Genomic DNA, 19904 nt, shown 5'->3' with positions numbered 1-19904 from the left:
ATTTCGGGGCCAGCCACGCAAAGCGTTGTTTAAGCGGCATATTCCAGATATTGAGGATATCGGTGCATTGTCTTCACTGCTAACTGGCCAGGGAGCTTCATTCAAGGAGCGCTGCTTTGCGGCGGCCACCGCCCCTCCATGGAGGACGCCATGTTCAAGGCTGGAAGCTGCTGCCACGTCCATATCTGCTAGCTGCAGATTCTTGCCGGGTAATGTCATCAACTTTATTTAAATTCTGCTGAGCTCTGAGTCTAGCGGTAAACGCACAATATACAGTGTTGCCAACTATTTCTACGGAAAGTAGCTATGGCCTCCTCTAAAAGTCGCTAAATTGACAACACTGAATATACACATTCGATTGCGGGGACGTCTCACAGAGGGGCTGGTTTCACGAATATCGCAAGTCTTTCGCTAAAAGCGGAAACGTTCCAACATATGCGGGCACAAGTTAAGAGTCAATGCTAGATGCTGTCACTGCTAAAGAATCCCTGGCGTGAATGCTTTCGGCTACCTTCCGGAACGCAGTAGAATTGGGTCGTACGCTACATCCCCTACGTGATCATCCCCTACGGGGTCTTCCAATCAATCGTTTTTACGCGAATTTGGGATTCGTTCACGTAAATCTAAGCGGAAATGTCTGAATTGGGAAACGCCAAAGTTCTCAGCTTGGCTGAGATGGAAAAGTAGGCGTAAAAGAGTCTTTGTTCATTGTGAACGGCTAATGGAATAAGGGCAGTCGCTACCACGCAGCTACTAGATAGCCCCCATGTCTCACACGGGCTATAGTTTGTGTTTTTGTAGGCTAATGGCCTACTTCCTGGTGTAAACAGTTATTCCGGAAGGATTGGGCTGCGAGATGGCAGTTAAACTCTGGCTGTTATAGGTTGGCAGATTGAACATGGGCGGCAGGGCGTGTTGCAAAGAGCAGAGATGCAGAGTCGTCTAAATTGTTCAAAGCTGCATTCTACCCTTCGCTGAATCGCTACACTACAAGGAGTGTTAGACTGTTACCGGCAAGTAGGCTACAGCCAAGGTTGTAAAATGCAAACCAGCTTCGGCTTTCAACTTCAGAAACAGAAAGTTTTCTCCACTGACTCACGATTTGCGCTTAAAAAGCCGGTTCCCTATCGGGACCCAATCATCGCGACAGAAAAATGAAAACATTAAAATCATATTGGTGTTAAATCTGCGAGGATACAATTTGGTTGGCTATCTAATTTAGCTGTCAGATCACGATGCTGAATGTTTAGGGATTGCTAATGTCCATTTTAATGAGACAAATTAGGCTTAATGTTGTCTCGTCCAACTGGTTCTCTCAATATCGTGCTGTTGCAAGACGCGAATGCGTACATTTCGCATTCATAAGTGTATCGTTGTATTCCATGACACTTAAACGGGCGTTTAGGCTTATCACAGCAGAGAAGGGATTTGATGTAGCCTTCTCCACGTCACTGCTCTGACCTCTTCACCGTGCATGTGATCAGGCATGTGACCACACGACTGAGCACATATGTTGAGGAAAAAAAAATTATACCTCCTGCTACGGACATGCTCCGCATAGCCTAGGTATTGGCCTCGCCGTCTCTACAATTGCATTCTCACGTGAATGGCGTTGCGCGTCATCCATTGCATCTGCTCCCGGTTATGGCTGGTTCCAGGCAGATTTGTAGCATGTGCTTTCGCAACTTTGTCAGTTTCCTTGTGAACGGAGTTATGAGGCTGAAGAGTCTATGCATAGATGCATAGACTCTTCAGCCTCATAACTCCGTTCACAACTGGTCTCTCTTTTAAGGCAAGAGTTACAATCCCAAAGTACCCACTGTTGGAAACTGCATTTCCTGATGCTTCGTGGTTCTTTGTGATCTCACCATGGCAAATATGCTTAAATTAGCTATATTTTGTATACACCTCAAGCTTTTAATCTGAGAAAATGAAGGAACTCGTGTCATTATTGCTTACTAGCACTGTTTTCCATCCTCTCCTCCATGACCTGGTACCTGTGGTGGTGCCCCCATGCGAGCCCTGAGGAGCCTTCATTGGGAAATGCCATGACGAATTCTGGTTGCCGTCCGCCTCCGTCTCATTGGTAATGTGGTCCCCATTCCGGAATTCTACACCACCACTCCTGCTCCAGTGCAACAACGGCAGCAGTGATGGTTCCCGGCATCCTCAGTGAAGCTACGGGGCTTTGGACATGTACTTCTTCCTCCATTGGCATTGACATAATTTCCGTTCAAAATCTATGAGCTTTGCAGTATAGGAGCACGGCTGCTACTGTCTACTGGCAAGTACCGTTGTCGCAGCCGCCAATGTTTCCTTTATAATCAGTTCCTGCTACTGCTAGTGCTGCTGCTACTGCTACTGCTGCTGCAGCTAGTGCTGCTGCTGGTACTGTTTCTGCTGCTGCTGTTACTGCTGCTGGGTGCTACTGCTGCTGCTGCATTACTGCTGCCACTACTGCTGATGATACTGCTACTGTGTTGCTGCTGCTGATGCTACTGCTCCTACTGCTCCTGCTGTTTATTGCTGCTGCTGCTGCTGCTACTACTACCGAACGAGGATTCAGTACACTAATATGAGTAGTATATTTCCCTCTAATTGGTTTAAATCTCTGTGCTGGGGGGAAATACCAACAATCCGTTGGTACACATAGCCTAATAATATTTGGTGATTAGTTTGAATGGCCTTGGGCTTACGAGGTAGCTAAGCCACTGACTGACATGTTTGTCACAATCAACAACTTGAGCTGGCCAGAGGAGGATGGGTTTCCCCCTTGAGCCTGGTTCCTTCCGAGGTTTCTTCCTATCTGCCACAGGGCGTTTTCCTTGCCACTGTTGCCTTAGGCTTGCTCCTGTGGGGGTTCAGGCCAGGGTTGTCCGTAAAGCACATTGTGACAACTGCCGTAAAATACACTATACAAATAAATTTGATTGATAGAAGCCAAGGCCATACACGTAAGCATAGCCTTCAACATTACAAATAGTATTTTCCCCTGGTTTAATTTTACTCTTGCTTCAGGGGAAAGGTCAAAAAAAAAAAAAAAAAAAAAAAAAAACTTGGTACACATAGCCACTGACCCACAATGTTAGAACGGCCTCGAGCTGACCGGATGAAGGGCCCTTCCGTTAGCCGAATGGCGTTTCACATAGTCATCACTTTAGCCGGAGACTAAGTACTAACATGTCGGCGTATGGTTGTTTTGGGGGGTTTTTGCTGCTGCCCCCTCCCGTTCTTGTCCATGCATGCTTGTATGGATGGCAATGAGTGAGGATTCATTTACACTGATGCAGGTAGTAGTATATTTCCCCTGGTTTAGTTTAAATCTTGGCGCTCGAGGGGAAATACCGACAAGCTGTCGGTACACATAGCCTAATATTACATCTCACATAGTATGTTCCCCTGGTTTATTAATTAATAATTAATCTAACTATTGGCCTCAGGGGAACGTCCAACATGCTGTTGGTACACATAACCACTGATCCACGTAAAAAAATAGACGGCCTCAAGCAGAAGGGCTTGACTGGACGAAGGGCTTCCTCCAGGTGGTCGTACACATAGTCATCACATCATCGACGAACATGTGCTTCGCTGCTCATACTGCTGCTGCTAAGGCTCCTACGCTGCTGCGTTACTGCCACCGCGTTCCTGCTGCTGCTACTAACGGCTCCTCCGGTAGGCCTATGCAACGAGTGAGGATTCATTTACACTGACGTAGTCGATAGTATATTTCCCCCGGTTAGTTCAAATCTCGGCGCTCGAGGGGAAATACCGACAAGCTGTCGGTACACAGCATAATATCATACCACACATAGTATGTTCCTCTGGTTTATTAATTAATAATACATCTAAGTATTGGCCTCAGGGGAACGTCCAACATGCTGTTGGTACACATAACCACTGATCCACGTAAAAAATAGACGGCCTCAAGCCGAAAGGCTCGACTGGACGAAGGGCTTCCTCCAGGTGGTCGTACACATTGTCATCACATCAGCCGGAGACACTTATTAATAGCATGTCGGCATATGTGGAACGGAGTGTAGCACAGTGGGTAAGGAACTGGGCTTGTAACCGGAAGGTCGCAGGTTCGATTCCCGGGTAGGACACTGCCGTTGTACCCTTGAGCAAGGTACTTAACCGAAATTGCTTCAGTATATATCCAGCTGTATAAATGGATACAATGTAAAATGCTATGTAAAAGTTGTGTAAGTCGCTCTGGATAAGAGCGTCTGCTAAATGCCTGTAATGTAATATATATGGTTGTTTTGAGGTTTGGCTGCTGGCCTCCCGGCCTTATCCACGCGGGCTGCGTGGTTGGCGGGAGAGCTCCAGAACAGAGCCATACCGCCAAACATAACTGTATTGCCTTTATTGTCAATAAAGTTCTACTTTGATGACAGTGGTCCTGACAGAAATGGAGCATCGCGTAGTTCTGGCAGGCCACGAGAGTCAAGCGCTCCGGCTGAATCAGCTGATGGCTCAGCTGAGTGATGTTCGCCTATCACAGTACATTCACTAACAAGGTAGTCTACTTAAACAGCCTCCCTCTACTCATTCAGCTGCTCCTCCTGCATGCAAGCGCTGCACGTTGCTTCGTAAATCCCCTCCACCACCCCAGCTCCATCCCCATGCGTCAAGAATTTGCATTCTCCATTGCTATGTGTTAAGAATTTGTATTGCTCCATCCCCATGTGTTAAGAACTTGCTTTGCTGCTGGATCTGTTCTGTGTGTACCCCTCTAGGGGGGTTTGGCTGCTGGCCTCCCGGCCTTATCCACGCGGGCTGCGTGGTTGGCAGGAGAGCTCCAGAACAGAGCCATACCGCCAAACATAACTGTATTGCCTTTATTGTCAATAAAGTTCTACTTTGTCTTTCATGATGATCACCTTCTATTTGATTACAATCACCTGTGTTTTCTGACCAAGGTGTCTGAAATCAATCCAATACTATGAATATCTTAGCCAGAATAATTCAAATGAAGGTCTGGCTAGGCTGAGGTTGGTTTGCTGTTTTTTTGCCACCTAAGGTCAATATTGTAACAGAATAAAATTTTATTTAAAGTTGATCTAGTGATATAGAGGATAATTCTATGGACCATCTATGGACCGTCTTCTATGGACCAAATGTCATGCTATTCTATATTAGAAATTACCTGGGTGAGTAATCCTGCTTGGTGCAATACCCCCACCTGGACTCTAGCTTCTGGAAGGCAGGTGTCTGACTGATGGACATTGTATACAAAACCAAAGCTGACATTCCTTGCACATTCCCATGAATAGTGGGGTATTTTATTTTTTTGGTTTATGTATGACCTATGAACAAGTGGGCACTTTTTGCAATAAACTCAACTGAGTGGCATTTTTTGCTGGCATGTGACTTTTTTGTATTATATTTTGTTATAATTTCTTATCACATGTACATTGTCAATTAGATTTTTTTTTTTTACGAAGTAGTTTGAACTACTTTTTCTGAGTAGCTTTAGTTAACCAAACTAGATTTGCTGTAGTTCAACTTCTTCCAGTGTGAAGTAGTTGGTAGCTCGCAAAGCTATTGTTTCAAAGTAGCTCTCCCAACACTGCATAAATGCTACAGTATAATCAAATAACAACACATAAATCACTAATTTGCCTGAAAATAAGTCAGTTGCTTTATTATGATGTCAAAAATTAGCCGCTTCCCTCACATCGTCAGTGCAACTTTTAGGGTGAGCTTATCTTTTTTCTTCAACAACATGAACCAATATTTAGTCGTATTCATACAGTAAGACAAATATACTATATTCATTTGCTTGTATATATTGCAATAAGATGCAACATTTCATCAAATATGTTCTCTCAAAATGCTGTGTGCCAAAATGTCTCAGTTTCAAATCCAGTGGCCTCGTGGCTTTAAAATTCCAAACTACAAAATCCCTTCTAGGGTTAAATTTGAATATCATAGCAAGTGTTGGTTTTTCTGGTGCCATTTTGCTTCTGAAATGGCTCTAGAATTTAATGTCCCACAGGATGTAAGCTGTCGTTATGCTTTTTTGGCAGTGTGAAGTATGGTGGTTTTTTTTGTTTTTTTTTCACAGCCACATACACACAGGCACGCACATACACAGGCGCACATGTCCTCTTGAGCGATAAGGACCTTTTCACAATCTTTGTATCATATTGCTTTAGTTTGTCTTTTGAAGGATAAGCATTATAATATCAGTTACCTCTTTTTTGCCTAACAAAATACATAAATAAAAACATTTGTGACTGTTCAGGTGCAATTTGGCTGCTGCTGCATGATTGGAACATTAGTGTAATCTGAGGTTCTGCCCCCACCCCCCTGTCCCAAACCTTACATACAGGTTTTGATCTCCTTCAAAGGCACTGTGAATGCAGTTAAAAACCATCAAGGAACCTTGTTGCTGTGTTCATATTTATAGTGCTTAGTAGGAAACAATACCACAGCAATATCTGGATGTATATCACTGAATCCAAATATGGAATACAGCTTAATTTATTACAGAAAACATCATAGTTTTATTTGGTAACAACTTTTCCCATCAGATGTTGTTTTGTATTTTTCTGTGGCTTCAGTAAAATGATGTAGCATTTTGGAGCAAATAAGCAAAGCAGTAGGCCAAAACTAGAAGCTAGAATTGCAAATATCTCCACAGCTACAGTGAACTTTCCAGGTGAGCTGATATATGCTGGCACAAAGGCGAGCCACACTGCACAGAAGATCAGCATGCTGAAGGTGATGTATTTGGCTTCATTAAAATTGCCTGGCAGTTTCCTGGCCAGAAAGGCTAGAATAAAACATAGAGCAGCCAGGAGACCAATGTATCCCAGAACACACCAGAAGGCCTGTTCAGAACCAACACTACACTCCAAGATTATTCTAGACCGGTGGTACTGACTGTTTTTATTTGGGAAAGGAGGAGCAGTGATCAGCCATACTGCACAGATTATCACTTGTATAAAGGTGCAGGCAGATATGATGAATCTCTGCTGTTTGGGTCCCAGCAATTTCATGAGGTTGTTTCCAGGCCTGGTGGCTGTAAAGGCAGCCAGCACCACCAGAGTCTTCCCCAGGATACAGGAGATGCAGAGTGAGAAAGTGATGCTGAAGGCAGTATGGCGCAGCATGCAGGACCATGATGTAGGTTCTCCAATGAACACCAGCGCACACAGGAAACACAGAGTCAGAGAGAGCAGGATGAAGAAGCTCAGCTCTGAGTTGTTGACTTTGACAATCGGAGTGTTCCTGTGGTAGAGGAATACTGCCAGAACAGCGACGGTGAGGCAGGCTCCTACTACAGCTATCACAGTCAGGGTCAGTCCCATTGCATCATGGGAGAGGTACTCAATCGCTTTGGGTATGCATTCAGTTCGGGCTGCATTGGACCAGTAATCTTCAGGACAAGATGTGCAACCTATTGAATCTAAAGAGGAAGAGTAATAGACACAGAGGTTGTTATGTCACTTAAGTGTCACACAATACACTATCCTAATCCCTAAAATAAATATACATGAATGAATACTAAATCATTGCACTAAATCAAGAGAAACTTGAAATTCAATTCAAGAAAACTGGACGTGTTTATACAGGAGACACAGTAGTACCAAGGAATCTATCTACCTGGGGAAAGGAATCAAGTAAAGAGTTTAATCGCAGACAAAATTAATACTTTTGAGGTAATAAAATAATGTACGAGACAAGAAAAAGACGATGGTTTTTCTGGTTTCCGTGAAAATACTACTCCCTATAAAACAGTGCCTCCCCCTCACGCATTGTAATGGCTTTGCTCCATCAAACAGTGGTTTCCTTTGCACTGATGCCTCAGATTTTATCTGGCAGAGATGGATGATAATCTATTCATTATCCAAATCAATGACTTGATGTATATAGAAGTATTGTATCTTACAGCAAGCTTTTATTTTTGTATTGTTAATTTGTAAGTCTTTGTGGCTCAAAGTTTTCAGCGACTTGAAAATGCTAAATTTAGCTGAAAACCATCATGCTTTATGTTGTGGTTGTGATTTAATGTTAGCTGATTATGTCACACAAAGATAAAGCTAAGTCTACCAGGAAGGGGAGGAAATAAAATCATATGCATATAAACAATTGCACATGTGGCAAATGCAAACTATGTCACTATTAGCAGATGCTGGTTGATAGTTATGACATTCATTGCAAGTGCTTTAGAAATCTCATGTTATTATTCATTTGTTGGATATTTGCACTCAATTTACTGTCACCAAAGAAGTGCAATTTTTCAGTGAAAATAACACTTAAGAGTGGAGCCCCCACCCCTCTCCTCGCTAATCTTGCCGTCGTCACATGGTACACAATCAAAGCAGCACAGAGGCTCCCCACTACGGACAGCCTTCCTGCTTCCTGGAGCACAGCTCTCACTGCACACAGACAACACCTGCATGAGGGAAAACACAACCTGTTGTAGCTGTATAATCATTTACTTGTTCACAAGAAGGTGCTCTGATATCATTTGAAATTACTGCTGATTGTTGGAAAATTAATATGTCTGCTATGTCGGGCTTAAAGTCATAGACATGGTAGCTCACCCACATGCATTTACCTCAAGATTTTGTTTTGGATATTTGCAAATATGTGTATTGTTCTGGTGTTTTCTGGAAAATATACATTTAAAAAAACTTGCAGTGAACCCAATTTAATTTGTTTATATTATTTTAATATAGCTTTTCCTGATGAACACTATATAATCTGCACGCAACTGCAACAAATCAAAAACCATTTTCAGGAAAGAAGTCTCACAAAACAGTTGCTTGAAACTTCTGAAATACATTATACCATCTAAAAAAAATTCTGAACTGCAAGCATTGCACATTTGAAGTATTGTTGTATATTATAGAATGAATGTGTGGATAGTTATACTGGTAAACTATGCACTGTTTATGGCTTGCCTCTGATTGATGGCCAGTCCACATGATCTCCTCCTCCTGGATAAACAACTCCTTCCCAATATTCTTTGCACCGTCATACAGACCCACATTGACAAACTCAATATTTCCAGCTGCTCCTCTTTGCCAATTGATCAGATCATATGAAGGAATTGAATCTCCATTTGCATCAAAATCCACATCTTCTCCAGAAATAGTGAAGACAACATCTTGAAGATACTGCTGAACCTTTTACAGAAAACAGCAATAGTACACATTTAGTGAAGCAAGGAATTCCTCACAAAAAAGAAATAGTTATCCACTTAAGTGAAACAATTTTGAAGTGAATTACATTTAATATTGAATATAAAGTATTTCTCAGTCAATACCATGTTACGTCTACTTTGATTAACAATGTAAATAGCATGCAATAAACAAAATTTACAATAGATATTTCAATGTGAAGTCTTACGTGCCATGGTTGAATGTTTGTGGCATCAGCACATGAGGAGTTGTGGAAGGGCCCTTTCCCAGGCTTACAGCTGATGAGGTTGTGTAGGGAGTGAGCGATGGCGTACATGGCTTTGTACACATTGTAGGAAATACGAGGGCTGGAGGTGTTCAGGTAGGCAGAGTGCTGCTCCTGCAGGGGCTCTAGCCCTGAACAGGTGGGCAGCTGGGAGGAGGCCTGGGTCCTGCTACTGGAGGGGTAGAGGGAGCAACCGTACAAGGCACCCCACAGCTCGTGCACCAGGGTGTTACTGGGGTACTTCAATGGGTTTACGTTAATCAGGTAGTCTCTAAGACCAGGGATCTGCCCCTGCCTGACGGCGAAACCAATGGTGCCACCTAGAAATGGGTAGAACTCCCTGCCTGTGAATACTGATGCTGTTACCCAGGCTTCACTGGCAATCCACTGGATGCCAGTGATGTTCTGATCCATGTACTCTTTAAATAAGGGGTAGAGTCCCCCTTCAGCAGCGAAGCTGATAACTACTCTTGCAGTGGAGTGCTTCATCACATCAAGGATTTCAAGGATTCCTTCACGACTGTACACTTTGGGAATCATTGTCTGGTAGGCCAAACACACACTAGTGTTTTTGAATTCCTTCAAAAGGCCCTGTAAAGCAAATCTCCCATAATCATCATCTTCAGTGACAACACCAACCCAAGTCCAACCAAATCGGAGCAGGAGGCTTGCAATGGCTTTTACCTGGTAGTCGTCATTAGGAATTACTCTAAAAAATGTTGGGAATTCGTTCCTGTTGCTAAGACAGGAACACGTTGAAAAATAACTTATCTGAAAAAGTTTTAGAAAATGAGTTATAATAAAAATTATTTCAGTTATTTGTATTACTATTAATTCGTTTTCAGTTATTTTCATTTAACATTTGTACTCATAGAATAAATTAAGAACATATTTCTAAAAGGTACTGTTTTCTTTAGTGAATATTCTTCCTCCAGAACCACATATTTTGAAGTCTGACTGAGCTATGTTCAAAACTAAAAGCTTATTCTGTATGTGTGGTTCTAAAATCTAAAAAGGATGCATGTCAGAAAGAGTACACAATAAAACTATTTCCAACAGAACCAGGAGGAGCTATGATTATTAGTCAATATTTATAGAGGCAATGCATGTAACTGAACAATCCACGTAACCTATATCACAATGAAAATTACATAGGATCTCATGGAATTTACACACCATTGGAATTCTGAAGGGCTGCAAAGTTCTGGAGACAAGAGTCCCAGAATTTCCAACAACAGCCAACACAGGAGCAGTGCCAGAACACACGGCACTCTGGGCTAAACCAGGTCCATTCAGAACTGCCAGAGCTGCCCTTTGTCCATCTGAAGCACAGGAGTCAAAGATCTTGTATCCCAGAGTGAAGTTAGGCAGCAGGTATTGACTCTGGTTGATCTCCTCAACAGCCAGCCTCATGGTCTGGGCCCAGCGGAAAGATCTGGGGTCAAATCTGTGCAGAGACAAACAGCAGAATGTGACGTGGCTCTTTTTGGAAAAGTTAACAGTTATGTACTATTGTCAAAAACACTGTGAACTCACCCCTGACATTGTGGAGCAGCTGGTTTGTAAGTGAAGTCCTGGCCTAGTGGCTCAACACTGTAATGCATGGGGAAAAGTCCTCCAATGATGAAGTCTCCATCAGCCTGGAAATTGGGCTCAAAGTTGCCCAGCAGGGAAGAGCCTGGGTCAGGGCTCGAGTTAACAGGAGTGGCAACAGATAAGGGGTAACATAGAAGCCATATCACCAGAGGAGTCATCTTTGGCCAGGCTAGTCTCACACACTGCGGTGCTGAATGAGGAGCAGCTTTTTATTCTCTCATCACATTATGTTCCGTATCTCCTCAGGATCATCAGGAGACTACATGACATCATCATTCTGCTCATCCCATTAAAACAAGGCTGAGGCGCAGAGCTAAAATGGAACACCTTGCATACACATGTCCCGTAATTTCAGTAATACAGCTCTGGAAAAGAATATAGAGACCACACCATATTTTCAGAATCGCGGGTACTCCACAACATTGATTGCTGAACCCTTCCTAAGTAAAGACATCATTTTCTTCATTTATTAATGGTATAGACTTGTTTACTTTATATTATTCTACGTGTAAAAACAATACAATACAATATAATGACAATAATTTTGTTTGTAAGTAAAATAAAGTGCAGTTAAAATTTCATGAAAGAAAACCAACAGTTTCATTTGACACAGACACATAATTGTAAGCTGTGAATCTCTTAAATTGACCTCTTAATTGTTCCTGAGCTTAACTGCAGGGAGTGCAATTTGCACCTTTCTGAAATGTTTGCAAAAATATAAACAAGGTATTCAACAAAGTAATTGGCTGCACACCACAGGTGTGCTGTGGGGATACACTGCATGCTGCAATGGGCAAGGGAGACATGCACAGTGTGCAATAATAATAATAATAATAATGTATACAATCAAAGATGTTACTAAGATGTCATTTTTGGGTGGGAATTTGGATTATTTTGGTAAAAACGACGAAAATGTTGCTTTTCCTAAATAGGGTATGTAAACAAGGACGTAGTTCAATTTTGAGAAGGGGGGGGGGGGGGGGGAGTACAAAAGGAATACAATTGCAGCATACGATTTTTGTAGGGGGGTCCGGGGCCATTACCCCGTGAAAAAAATAAAAAAAATGATTCAACTTTGTAACAGTAAACAAATGTCTCATTCCTCTGGGTGGGAAAGGCTTATCTCTGGGTGGGCTTATCCCACCCGTAGACACGCCCCTGCATACAATGCTGATTGAAACTATCCTCTGATCTCATTTAAAGTTAAAGTATTTTTAAGTAAGTTTTTTACAGTTCCCTCCTCAACCACCACAAGAATGTCAGTAGTTTCCTTAGTATATACCTTTGATGGGGTGGTTTGGCTATAATCTACCTCATTTCATAGCCTAATGCTCTTTGGAACCAAAGCAAAGTTGAAGGGGTAAAATAATATATTAGACACAACTGGCCAATCTCTGTTTAAGTTACGTGCTTCTTTTCTGGCATTGTAAATTCTAACTTAATGACTCTTCAGAGATCTGCACTCAATGCAGATATTTTACAAAGCAGATTTTAAGTTGACCTGGCTATGCAGCCTGAAATGTACAATAACATGAATATGGTCCAAATGGTTATGACATTTCTCCAAATGATTATTTGTTGGACTATTTTAAAGAGACAAGCAAAGATAACCTTAATGCTAATGCAATGACAGCATCTAATGCTCGAGATATGTGTATAGCCAGAGATAACTTTCTACCCCAATCCTTTCTATAGGAAGGTCAAACATGTTTTGGCGATTTTTCAGTGAACATATTTTGACAGTTCACATTTCATGCACAATATCATAAATGCAGTGTTGGGGAGTAGTGAACTACATGTAATTAAACTAGTAGTTTAACTACATTTTGCAATAGCTTGCTGGTAATTCAACTACATTCATACCTGCATACTGATTCAAGTAGTTAAATTACTTTTTTGCAATTTTTTGTGTAGTTAACTACTGAAACTACAAACAATTTTGGGCCATAAAAGGAAAGGAATGTTTTTTTTATTTTTATTTTACCATTGCTTCTCTACTGTAATGGAACCCCCTTTGACCAGCCCCGCCTCTTTTTTCTTTCATCTTGACCGCTGTGAAGGCATGCCCAGGCAATGCATTCGTCAGGCAGCCACCACCACAAACTTGACCTTTGTGTAGTGCATGTGCAAAAGTGCGGGAGTTGCTCAGTGCTCACACAGCGACAGCGTCATCATGGATAAACCTCCCAAATCTCAGCCTGAGGAAGAATCACCATGGCCATACTTAAGCAAATACATGACACTGACTAGCTCCACAGACAAAACCTCCGTTTTTACTTGTGAGCTATGCAAGCCGAGAGTAATACACTCTCTACTTCAAAGACGTCATACACAAATCTAAGAACACATATAAAGGTGAGTGTATTAACATTGACTTTGCTAGCCAATTTTTGCAAAGTTTAGATATTAGCCACATTGTAATGTTACATACAGGCAAATTATTTAATTCAGTGAACGTTAGCGTTAGTTTAATTAAATAAAGTCTGTAGCGTTAATTTGTCTGACAACAATTATGTTTTATCAAAAACGAACATGTCGCTAACCAGCTAATGTCAGGTTTACTGACATAAATCAAACATTAGATAACGTTAGCTGACCTAGTCATACTATTCTCATAATGTGTTTTGCTGCCCATACAATATGTCGCAATGCATGGGACCGGTCTTTCATGATGATCACCTACTATTTGATTACAATCACCTGTGTTTGCTGACCAAGGTGTCTGCAATCAATCCAATACTATGAATACCTTAGCCAGAATCATTCAAATGAAGGTCTGGCTAGGCTGAGGTTGGCTTGCTGTTCTTTTGCCACCTAAGGTCAATATTGTAACAGAATAAAATTTTATTTGAAGTTGATCTAGTGATATAGAGGGTAATTCTATGGACCATCTATGGACTGTCTTCTATGGACCAAATGTCATGCTATTCTATATTAGAAATTACCTGGCTGAGTAATCCTGCTTGGTGCAATACCCCCACCTGGACTCTAGTTTCTGGAAGGCAGGTGTCTGACTGATGGACATTGTATACAAAACCAAAGCTGACATTCCTTGCGCATTCCCATGAATACTGGGGTATTTTATTTTTTTGGTTTATGTATGACCTATGAACAAGTGAGCACTTTTTGCAATGAACTCAATTAAGTGGCATTTTTTGCTGGCATGTGACTTTTTTGTATTATATTTTGTTATAATTTCGTATCACATGTACATTGTCAATTTGATAATTGTTTTTGTTTGTTTACGAAGTAGTTTGAACTACTTTCCCTGAGTAGCTTTAGTTAACCAAACTAGATTTGCTGCAGTTCAACTTCTTCCAGTGTGAAGTAGTTGGTAGCTTGCAAAGCTATTGTTTCAAAGTAGCTTTCCCAACACTGCATAAATGCTACAGTATAATCAAATAACAACACATAAATCACTAATTTGCCTGAAAATAAGTTAGTTGCTTTATTATGATGTCAAAAATTAGCTGCTTCCCTCACATCGTCAGTGCAACTTTTAGGGTGGGGTTATCTTTTTTCTTCAACAACATGAACCAATATTTAGTCGTATTCATACAGTAAGACAAATATACTATATTCATTTGCTTGCATATATTGTAATAAGATGCAACATTTCATCAAATATGTTCTCTCAAAATGCTGTGTGCCAAAATGTCTCAGTTTCAAATCCAGTGGCCTCGTGGCTTTAAAATTCCAAACTACAAAATCCCTTCTAGGGTTAATTTTGAATATCATAGCAAGTGTTGATTTTTCTGGTGACATTTTGCTTCTGAAATGGCTCTAGAATTTAAAGGCCCACAGGATGTAAGCTGTCGTTATGCTTTTTTTGGCAGTATGAACTATGGTGTTTTTTTTTCACAGCCACATACACACAGGCACGCACATGTCCTCTTGAGCGATAAGGACCTTTTCACAATCTTTGTATCATATTGCTTTAGTTTGTCTTTTGAAGGGTAAGTATTATAATATCAGTTACCTCTGTTTTGCCCAACAAAATACATAAATAAAAACATCTGTGACTGTTCAGGTGCAATTTGGCTGCTGCTGCATGATTGGAACATGGGTGTAATCTGAGGTTCTGCCCCCACCCCCCTGTCCCAAACCTTACATACAGGTTTTGAGCTCCTTCAAAGGCACTGTAAATGCAGTTAAAAACCATCAAGGAATCTTGTTGCTGTGTTCATATTTATAGTGCTTAGTAGGAAACAATACCACAGCAATATCTGAATGTGTGTCACTGAATCCAGATATCGAATACAGCTCGATTTATTACAGAAAACATCATTGTTTTATTTGGTAACAACTTTTCCCATCAGATGTTGTTTTGTATTTTTCTGTGGCTTCAGTAAAATGATGTAGCATTTTGGAGCAAATAAGCAAAGCAGTAGGCCAAAACTAGATGCTAGAATTGCAAATATCTCCACAGCTACAGTGAACTTTCCAGGTGAGCTGATATAAGCTGGTACAAAGGCGAACCACACCGCACAGAAGATCAGCATGCTGAAGGTGATGTATTTGGCTTCATTAAAATTGCCTGGCAGTTTCCTGGCCAGAAAGGCCAGAATAAAACATAGAGCAGCCAGGAGACCAATGTATCCCAGAACACACCAGAAGGCCTGTTCAGAACCCACACTACACTCCAGGATTATTCTGGACCGGTGGTATTGATTGTTTTTGTTTGGGAAAGGAGGAGCAGTGATTAGCCACACTGCACAGATTATCACTTGTATAAAGGTGCAGGCAGAGATGATGAATCTCTGCTGTTTGGGTCCCAGCCATTTCATGAGGTTGTTTCCAGGCCTGGTGGCTGTAAAGGCAGCCAGCACCACCAGAGTCTTCCCCAGGATACAGGAGATGCAGAGTGAGAAAGTGATGCTGAAGGCAGTATGGCGCAGCATGCAGGACCATGATGTAGGCTCTCCAATGAACACCAGCGCACACAGGAAACACAGAGTCAGAGAGAGCAGGATGAGGAAGCTCAGCTCTGAGTTGTTGACTTTGACAATCGGAGTGTTCCTGTGGTAGAGGAATACTGCCAGAACAGCGATGGTGAGGCAGGCTCCGACTACAGCTATCACAGTCAGGGTCAGTCCCATTGCATCATGGGAGAGGTACTCAATCACTTTGGGTATGCATTCAGTTCTGGCTGCATTGGACCAGTAATCTTCAGGACAAGATGTGCAATCTATTGAATCTAAAGAGGAAGAGTAATAGACACCGAGGTTGTTTCATAACTTATGTTAAGTGTCACACATCAGACTATCCTAAGCCCTAAAATAAAGATACATGAATGAATACTATATCATTGCAAGAGAAACTTAAAATTCAATTCCAGAAAACTTGATTGCTTATTTAGCAATAGTGCCAAGGTATCTATCTCTCTAGGGAAAGGAATCAAGTAAAGAGTTTATTCAGACAAAAATAATACTTTTGAGGTAATAAAATAATGTACGAGACAAGAAAAAGATGCAATCGCAAGACAGAAATAAAATTATCCCCTGCTGGTTTCCATTAAAATAAAACTCCCTATAAAACAGCCCTACCCCTCACACCTTGAGGCACTGATGCCTCAGATTTTATCTGGCAGAGATGGGTGACAATCTATTCATTATCCACATCATTGACTTGATGTATATAAAAGAACTGTATCTTATAGCAAGCTTTTATTTTTCTATTTTTAATTTGTAAGTCATTGTGGCTCAAAGTTTTCAGCAACTTAAAAATTCTAACTTTAACAGAAAACCATCATGCTTTATGTTGTGGTTGTGATTTAATGTTAGCGGATTGTGTCACACAAAGATAAAGTTAAGTCCACCAGGAAGGGGAGGAAATAAATTCATATGCATATAAAAAATTGCACACGTGGCAAAAGCAAACTATGTCACTATTAGCAGATGATGGTTGATAGTTATGACATTTATTGCAAGTGCTTTAGAAATCTCATGTTATTATTCATTTTTTTTGATATTTGCACTCAATTAATTTACTGTCACCAAAGAAGTGCAGTTTTTCAGTGAAAATAACACTTAGTAAAATGATTGGAGCCCCCACCCCTCTCCGTGCTAATCTTGCCGTCATCACATGGTACACAATCAAAGCAGCACAGAGGCTCCCCACGACGGACAGCCTTCCTGCTTCCTGGAGCACAGCTCTCACTGCACACAGACACAAACACCTGCAAGAGGGATAACACAACCAGGTGTAACTGCATAATCATTTACTTCTCCACAAGAAGGTGCTCTGATATCATTGGAAATTACTGATAATTGTTGGAAAATTAATATGCCTGCTATGTTGGGCTTAAAGTCATAGACATGGTAGCTCACCCACATGCATTTACCTCAAGATTTTGTTTTGGTTATTTGCAAATATATGTTTTTTTCTGGTATTTTCTGGAAAATACACATTTCACGTATTGTTGTATATTATAGAGTAAATGTGTGGATAGTTATATTGGTAAACTATGCACTGTTTATGGCTTGCCTCAGTTTGATGGCCAGTCCACATGATCACCTCCTCCTGGATAAACAACTCCTTCCCAACATCCTTTGCACCGTCATAGAAACCCACATTGACAAACTCAATATTTCCAGCTGCTCCTCTTTGCCAATTGATCAGATCATATGAAGGAATTGAATCTCCATTTGCATCAAAATCCACATCTTCTCCAGAAATAGTGAAGACAACATCTTGAAGATACTGCTGAACCTTTTACAGAAAATAGTAATAGTACACATTTAGTGAAGCAAGAAATTCCTCACAAAAAAGAAATAATTATCTACTTAAGTGGAACAAATTTGAAGTTAATTACATTTCATATTGATTATAAAGTGTTTCTCAGTATATACAATGTTATGTCTAATTTGATTACCGATGTAAATAGCATCCAATAAATAAAAATGTACAATGGATATTTCAATGTGAAGTCTTACGTGCCATGGTTGAATGTTTGTGGCATCAGCACATGAGGAGTTGTGGAAGGGCCCTTTCCCAGGCTTACAGCTGATGAGGTTGTGCAGGGAGTGAGCGATGGCGTACACGGCTTTGTACACATTGTAGGAAAAACGAGGGCTGGAGGTGTTCAGGTAGGCAGAGTGCTGCTTCAGCAGGGGCTCTAGCCCTGAACAGGGGGGCAGCTGGGAGGAGGCCTCGGTCCTGCTGCTGGAGGGGTAGAGGGAGCAACCGTACAAGGCACCCCACAGCTCGTGCACCAGGGGGTTACTGGGGTACTTCAATGGGTTTACGTTCATCAGGTAGTCTCTAAAACCAGGGATCTGCCCCTGCCTGACGGCGAAACCAATGGTGCCACCTAGAAATGGGTAGAACTCACTGCCTGCAAATACTGATGCTGTTGCCCAGCCTTCACTGGCAATCCACTGGATGCCAGTGATGTTCTGATCCATGTACTCTTTAAATAAGGGGTAGAGTCCCCCTTCAGCAGCGAAGCTGATAACTACTCTTGCAGTGGAGTGCTTCATCACATCAAGGATTTCAAGGATTCCTTCACGACTGTACACTTTGGGAATCACTGTCTGGTAGGCCAAACACACACTAGTGTTTTTGAATTCCTTCAAAAGGCCCCGTAAAGCAAATCTCCCATAATCATCATCATCAGTGACAACACCAACCCAAGTCCAACCAAATCGGAGCAGGAGGCTTGCAATTTACTGGTTCGTCGTTAGAATTACTCTAAATGTAATTCGTCTGTTGCTAAGACGAACCTTGTACTATCTGAAAGTTTAAAGATTAAATAAAATTTATTCGTTATTTTATACTATCATCATTCAGTATTTCATTAATTTGTACAATAGATAATAAATATTTTCTAAGGTACGTTTCATAGTGTTTCATCCCCAACAATTTTGAAGTCTGCCTGTTGCTAAACTATACTTTCTGTTGTTGGTTCTTAATCTAAAAGGCTGTATATCAAAAGAATATAAATAAAACTATTTCCAGAATACCATTCGGAGCTTTGAGTTATTTCAATCTTAACATGGTAAATGGACGATTTAAATAGCATTTTATCAAAGCGCTTTCATTGAGCCTCTCATTCCCAGAGCAGTATTGGGTTGGTGTCTTGCTCAAGGACACTTTCGACATCCAGGCGGGTTTGAACCGAACCCTCCGACGCCAGGCAGACGTCTTACCTCTGAGCTATGTCGCCCCATAGAGGCAATGCACGTAACTGAGCAATCCACGTAATCTATATCAGAATGAAAATGATATAAGATCTCATAGAATATACGCACCATTGGAATTCTGAAGGGCTGTAAAGTTCTGGAGACAAGAGTCCCAGAATTTCCAACAACAGCCAAAACAGGAGCAGTGCCAGAACACACGGCACTCTGGGCTAAACCAGGTCCATTCAGAACTGCCAGAGCTGCCCTTTGTCCATCTGTAGCACAGGAGTCAAAGATCTTGTATCCCAGAGTGAAATTAGGCAACAGGTTCTGACTCTGATTGATCTCCTCAACAGCCAGCCTCATTGTCTGGGCCCAGCGGAAAGATCTGGGATCAAATCTGTGCAGAGACAAACAGCAGAATGTGACATGACTCTGGAAAAGCAAACAGTTATGTACTATTGTCAAAAACACTGTGAACTCACCCCTGACATTGTGGAGCAGCTGGTTTGTAAGTGAAGTTCTGGTCTGGTGGCTCAACACTGTAATGCATGGGGAAAAGTCCTCCAATGATGAAGTCTCCATCAGCCTGGAAATTGGGCTCAAAGTTGCCCAGCAGGGAAGAGGCTGGATCAGGGCTCGAGTTAACAGGAGTGGCAACAGATAAGGGGTAACATAGAAGCCACATCACCAGAGGAGTCATGTTTGGCCAGGCTAGTCTCACACACTGCAGTGCTGAATGAGGAGCAGCTTTTTATTCTC

General features: G+C 41.5%; 1 protein-coding gene across 1 annotated transcript; it reads right to left on the bottom strand.

Moving 5' to 3' along the window:
* Positions 1-6351: 6351 nt before the first annotated feature.
* On the bottom strand, positions 6352-11192 carry LOC135236268 (extracellular calcium-sensing receptor-like). Its single transcript, XM_064302536.1, has 6 exons — positions 10960-11192; positions 10600-10870; positions 9367-10194; positions 8898-9143; positions 8287-8407; positions 6352-7417 (listed from the first exon to the last, which is right to left on the bottom strand). Exons 1-6 carry the CDS (start codon positions 11175-11177, stop codon positions 6513-6515), a joined length of 2589 nt encoding a protein of 862 aa, XP_064158606.1. The 5' UTR covers positions 11178-11192; the 3' UTR covers positions 6352-6512.
* Between the last annotated feature and the right edge of the window lie 8712 nt (positions 11193-19904).

This window comes from Anguilla rostrata, chromosome 12 (genome assembly GCF_018555375.3).
Source record: "Anguilla rostrata isolate EN2019 chromosome 12, ASM1855537v3, whole genome shotgun sequence".
Lineage (NCBI taxonomy): Eukaryota > Metazoa > Chordata > Actinopteri > Anguilliformes > Anguillidae > Anguilla > Anguilla rostrata.
This window is presented reverse-complemented; position numbering and strand designations above follow the sequence as displayed.

Bases quoted from the DNA above. Each gene is read 5' to 3' on its own strand.
- LOC135236268 (XM_064302536.1), bottom strand. From the start codon at position 11,177: ATGACTCCTCTGGTGATATGGCTTCTATGTTACCCCTTATCTGTTGCC. The intron at 9,144-9,366 runs GTAAGACTTCAC...TTTCTGTAAAAG, and splicing joins CAAACATTCAACCATGGCAC to GTTCAGCAGTATCTTCAAGA. The intron at 7,418-8,286 runs GTGGGGGCTCCA...CTTCCTCTTTAG, and splicing joins CAAGATTAGCGAGGAGAGGG to ATTCAATAGGTTGCACATCT.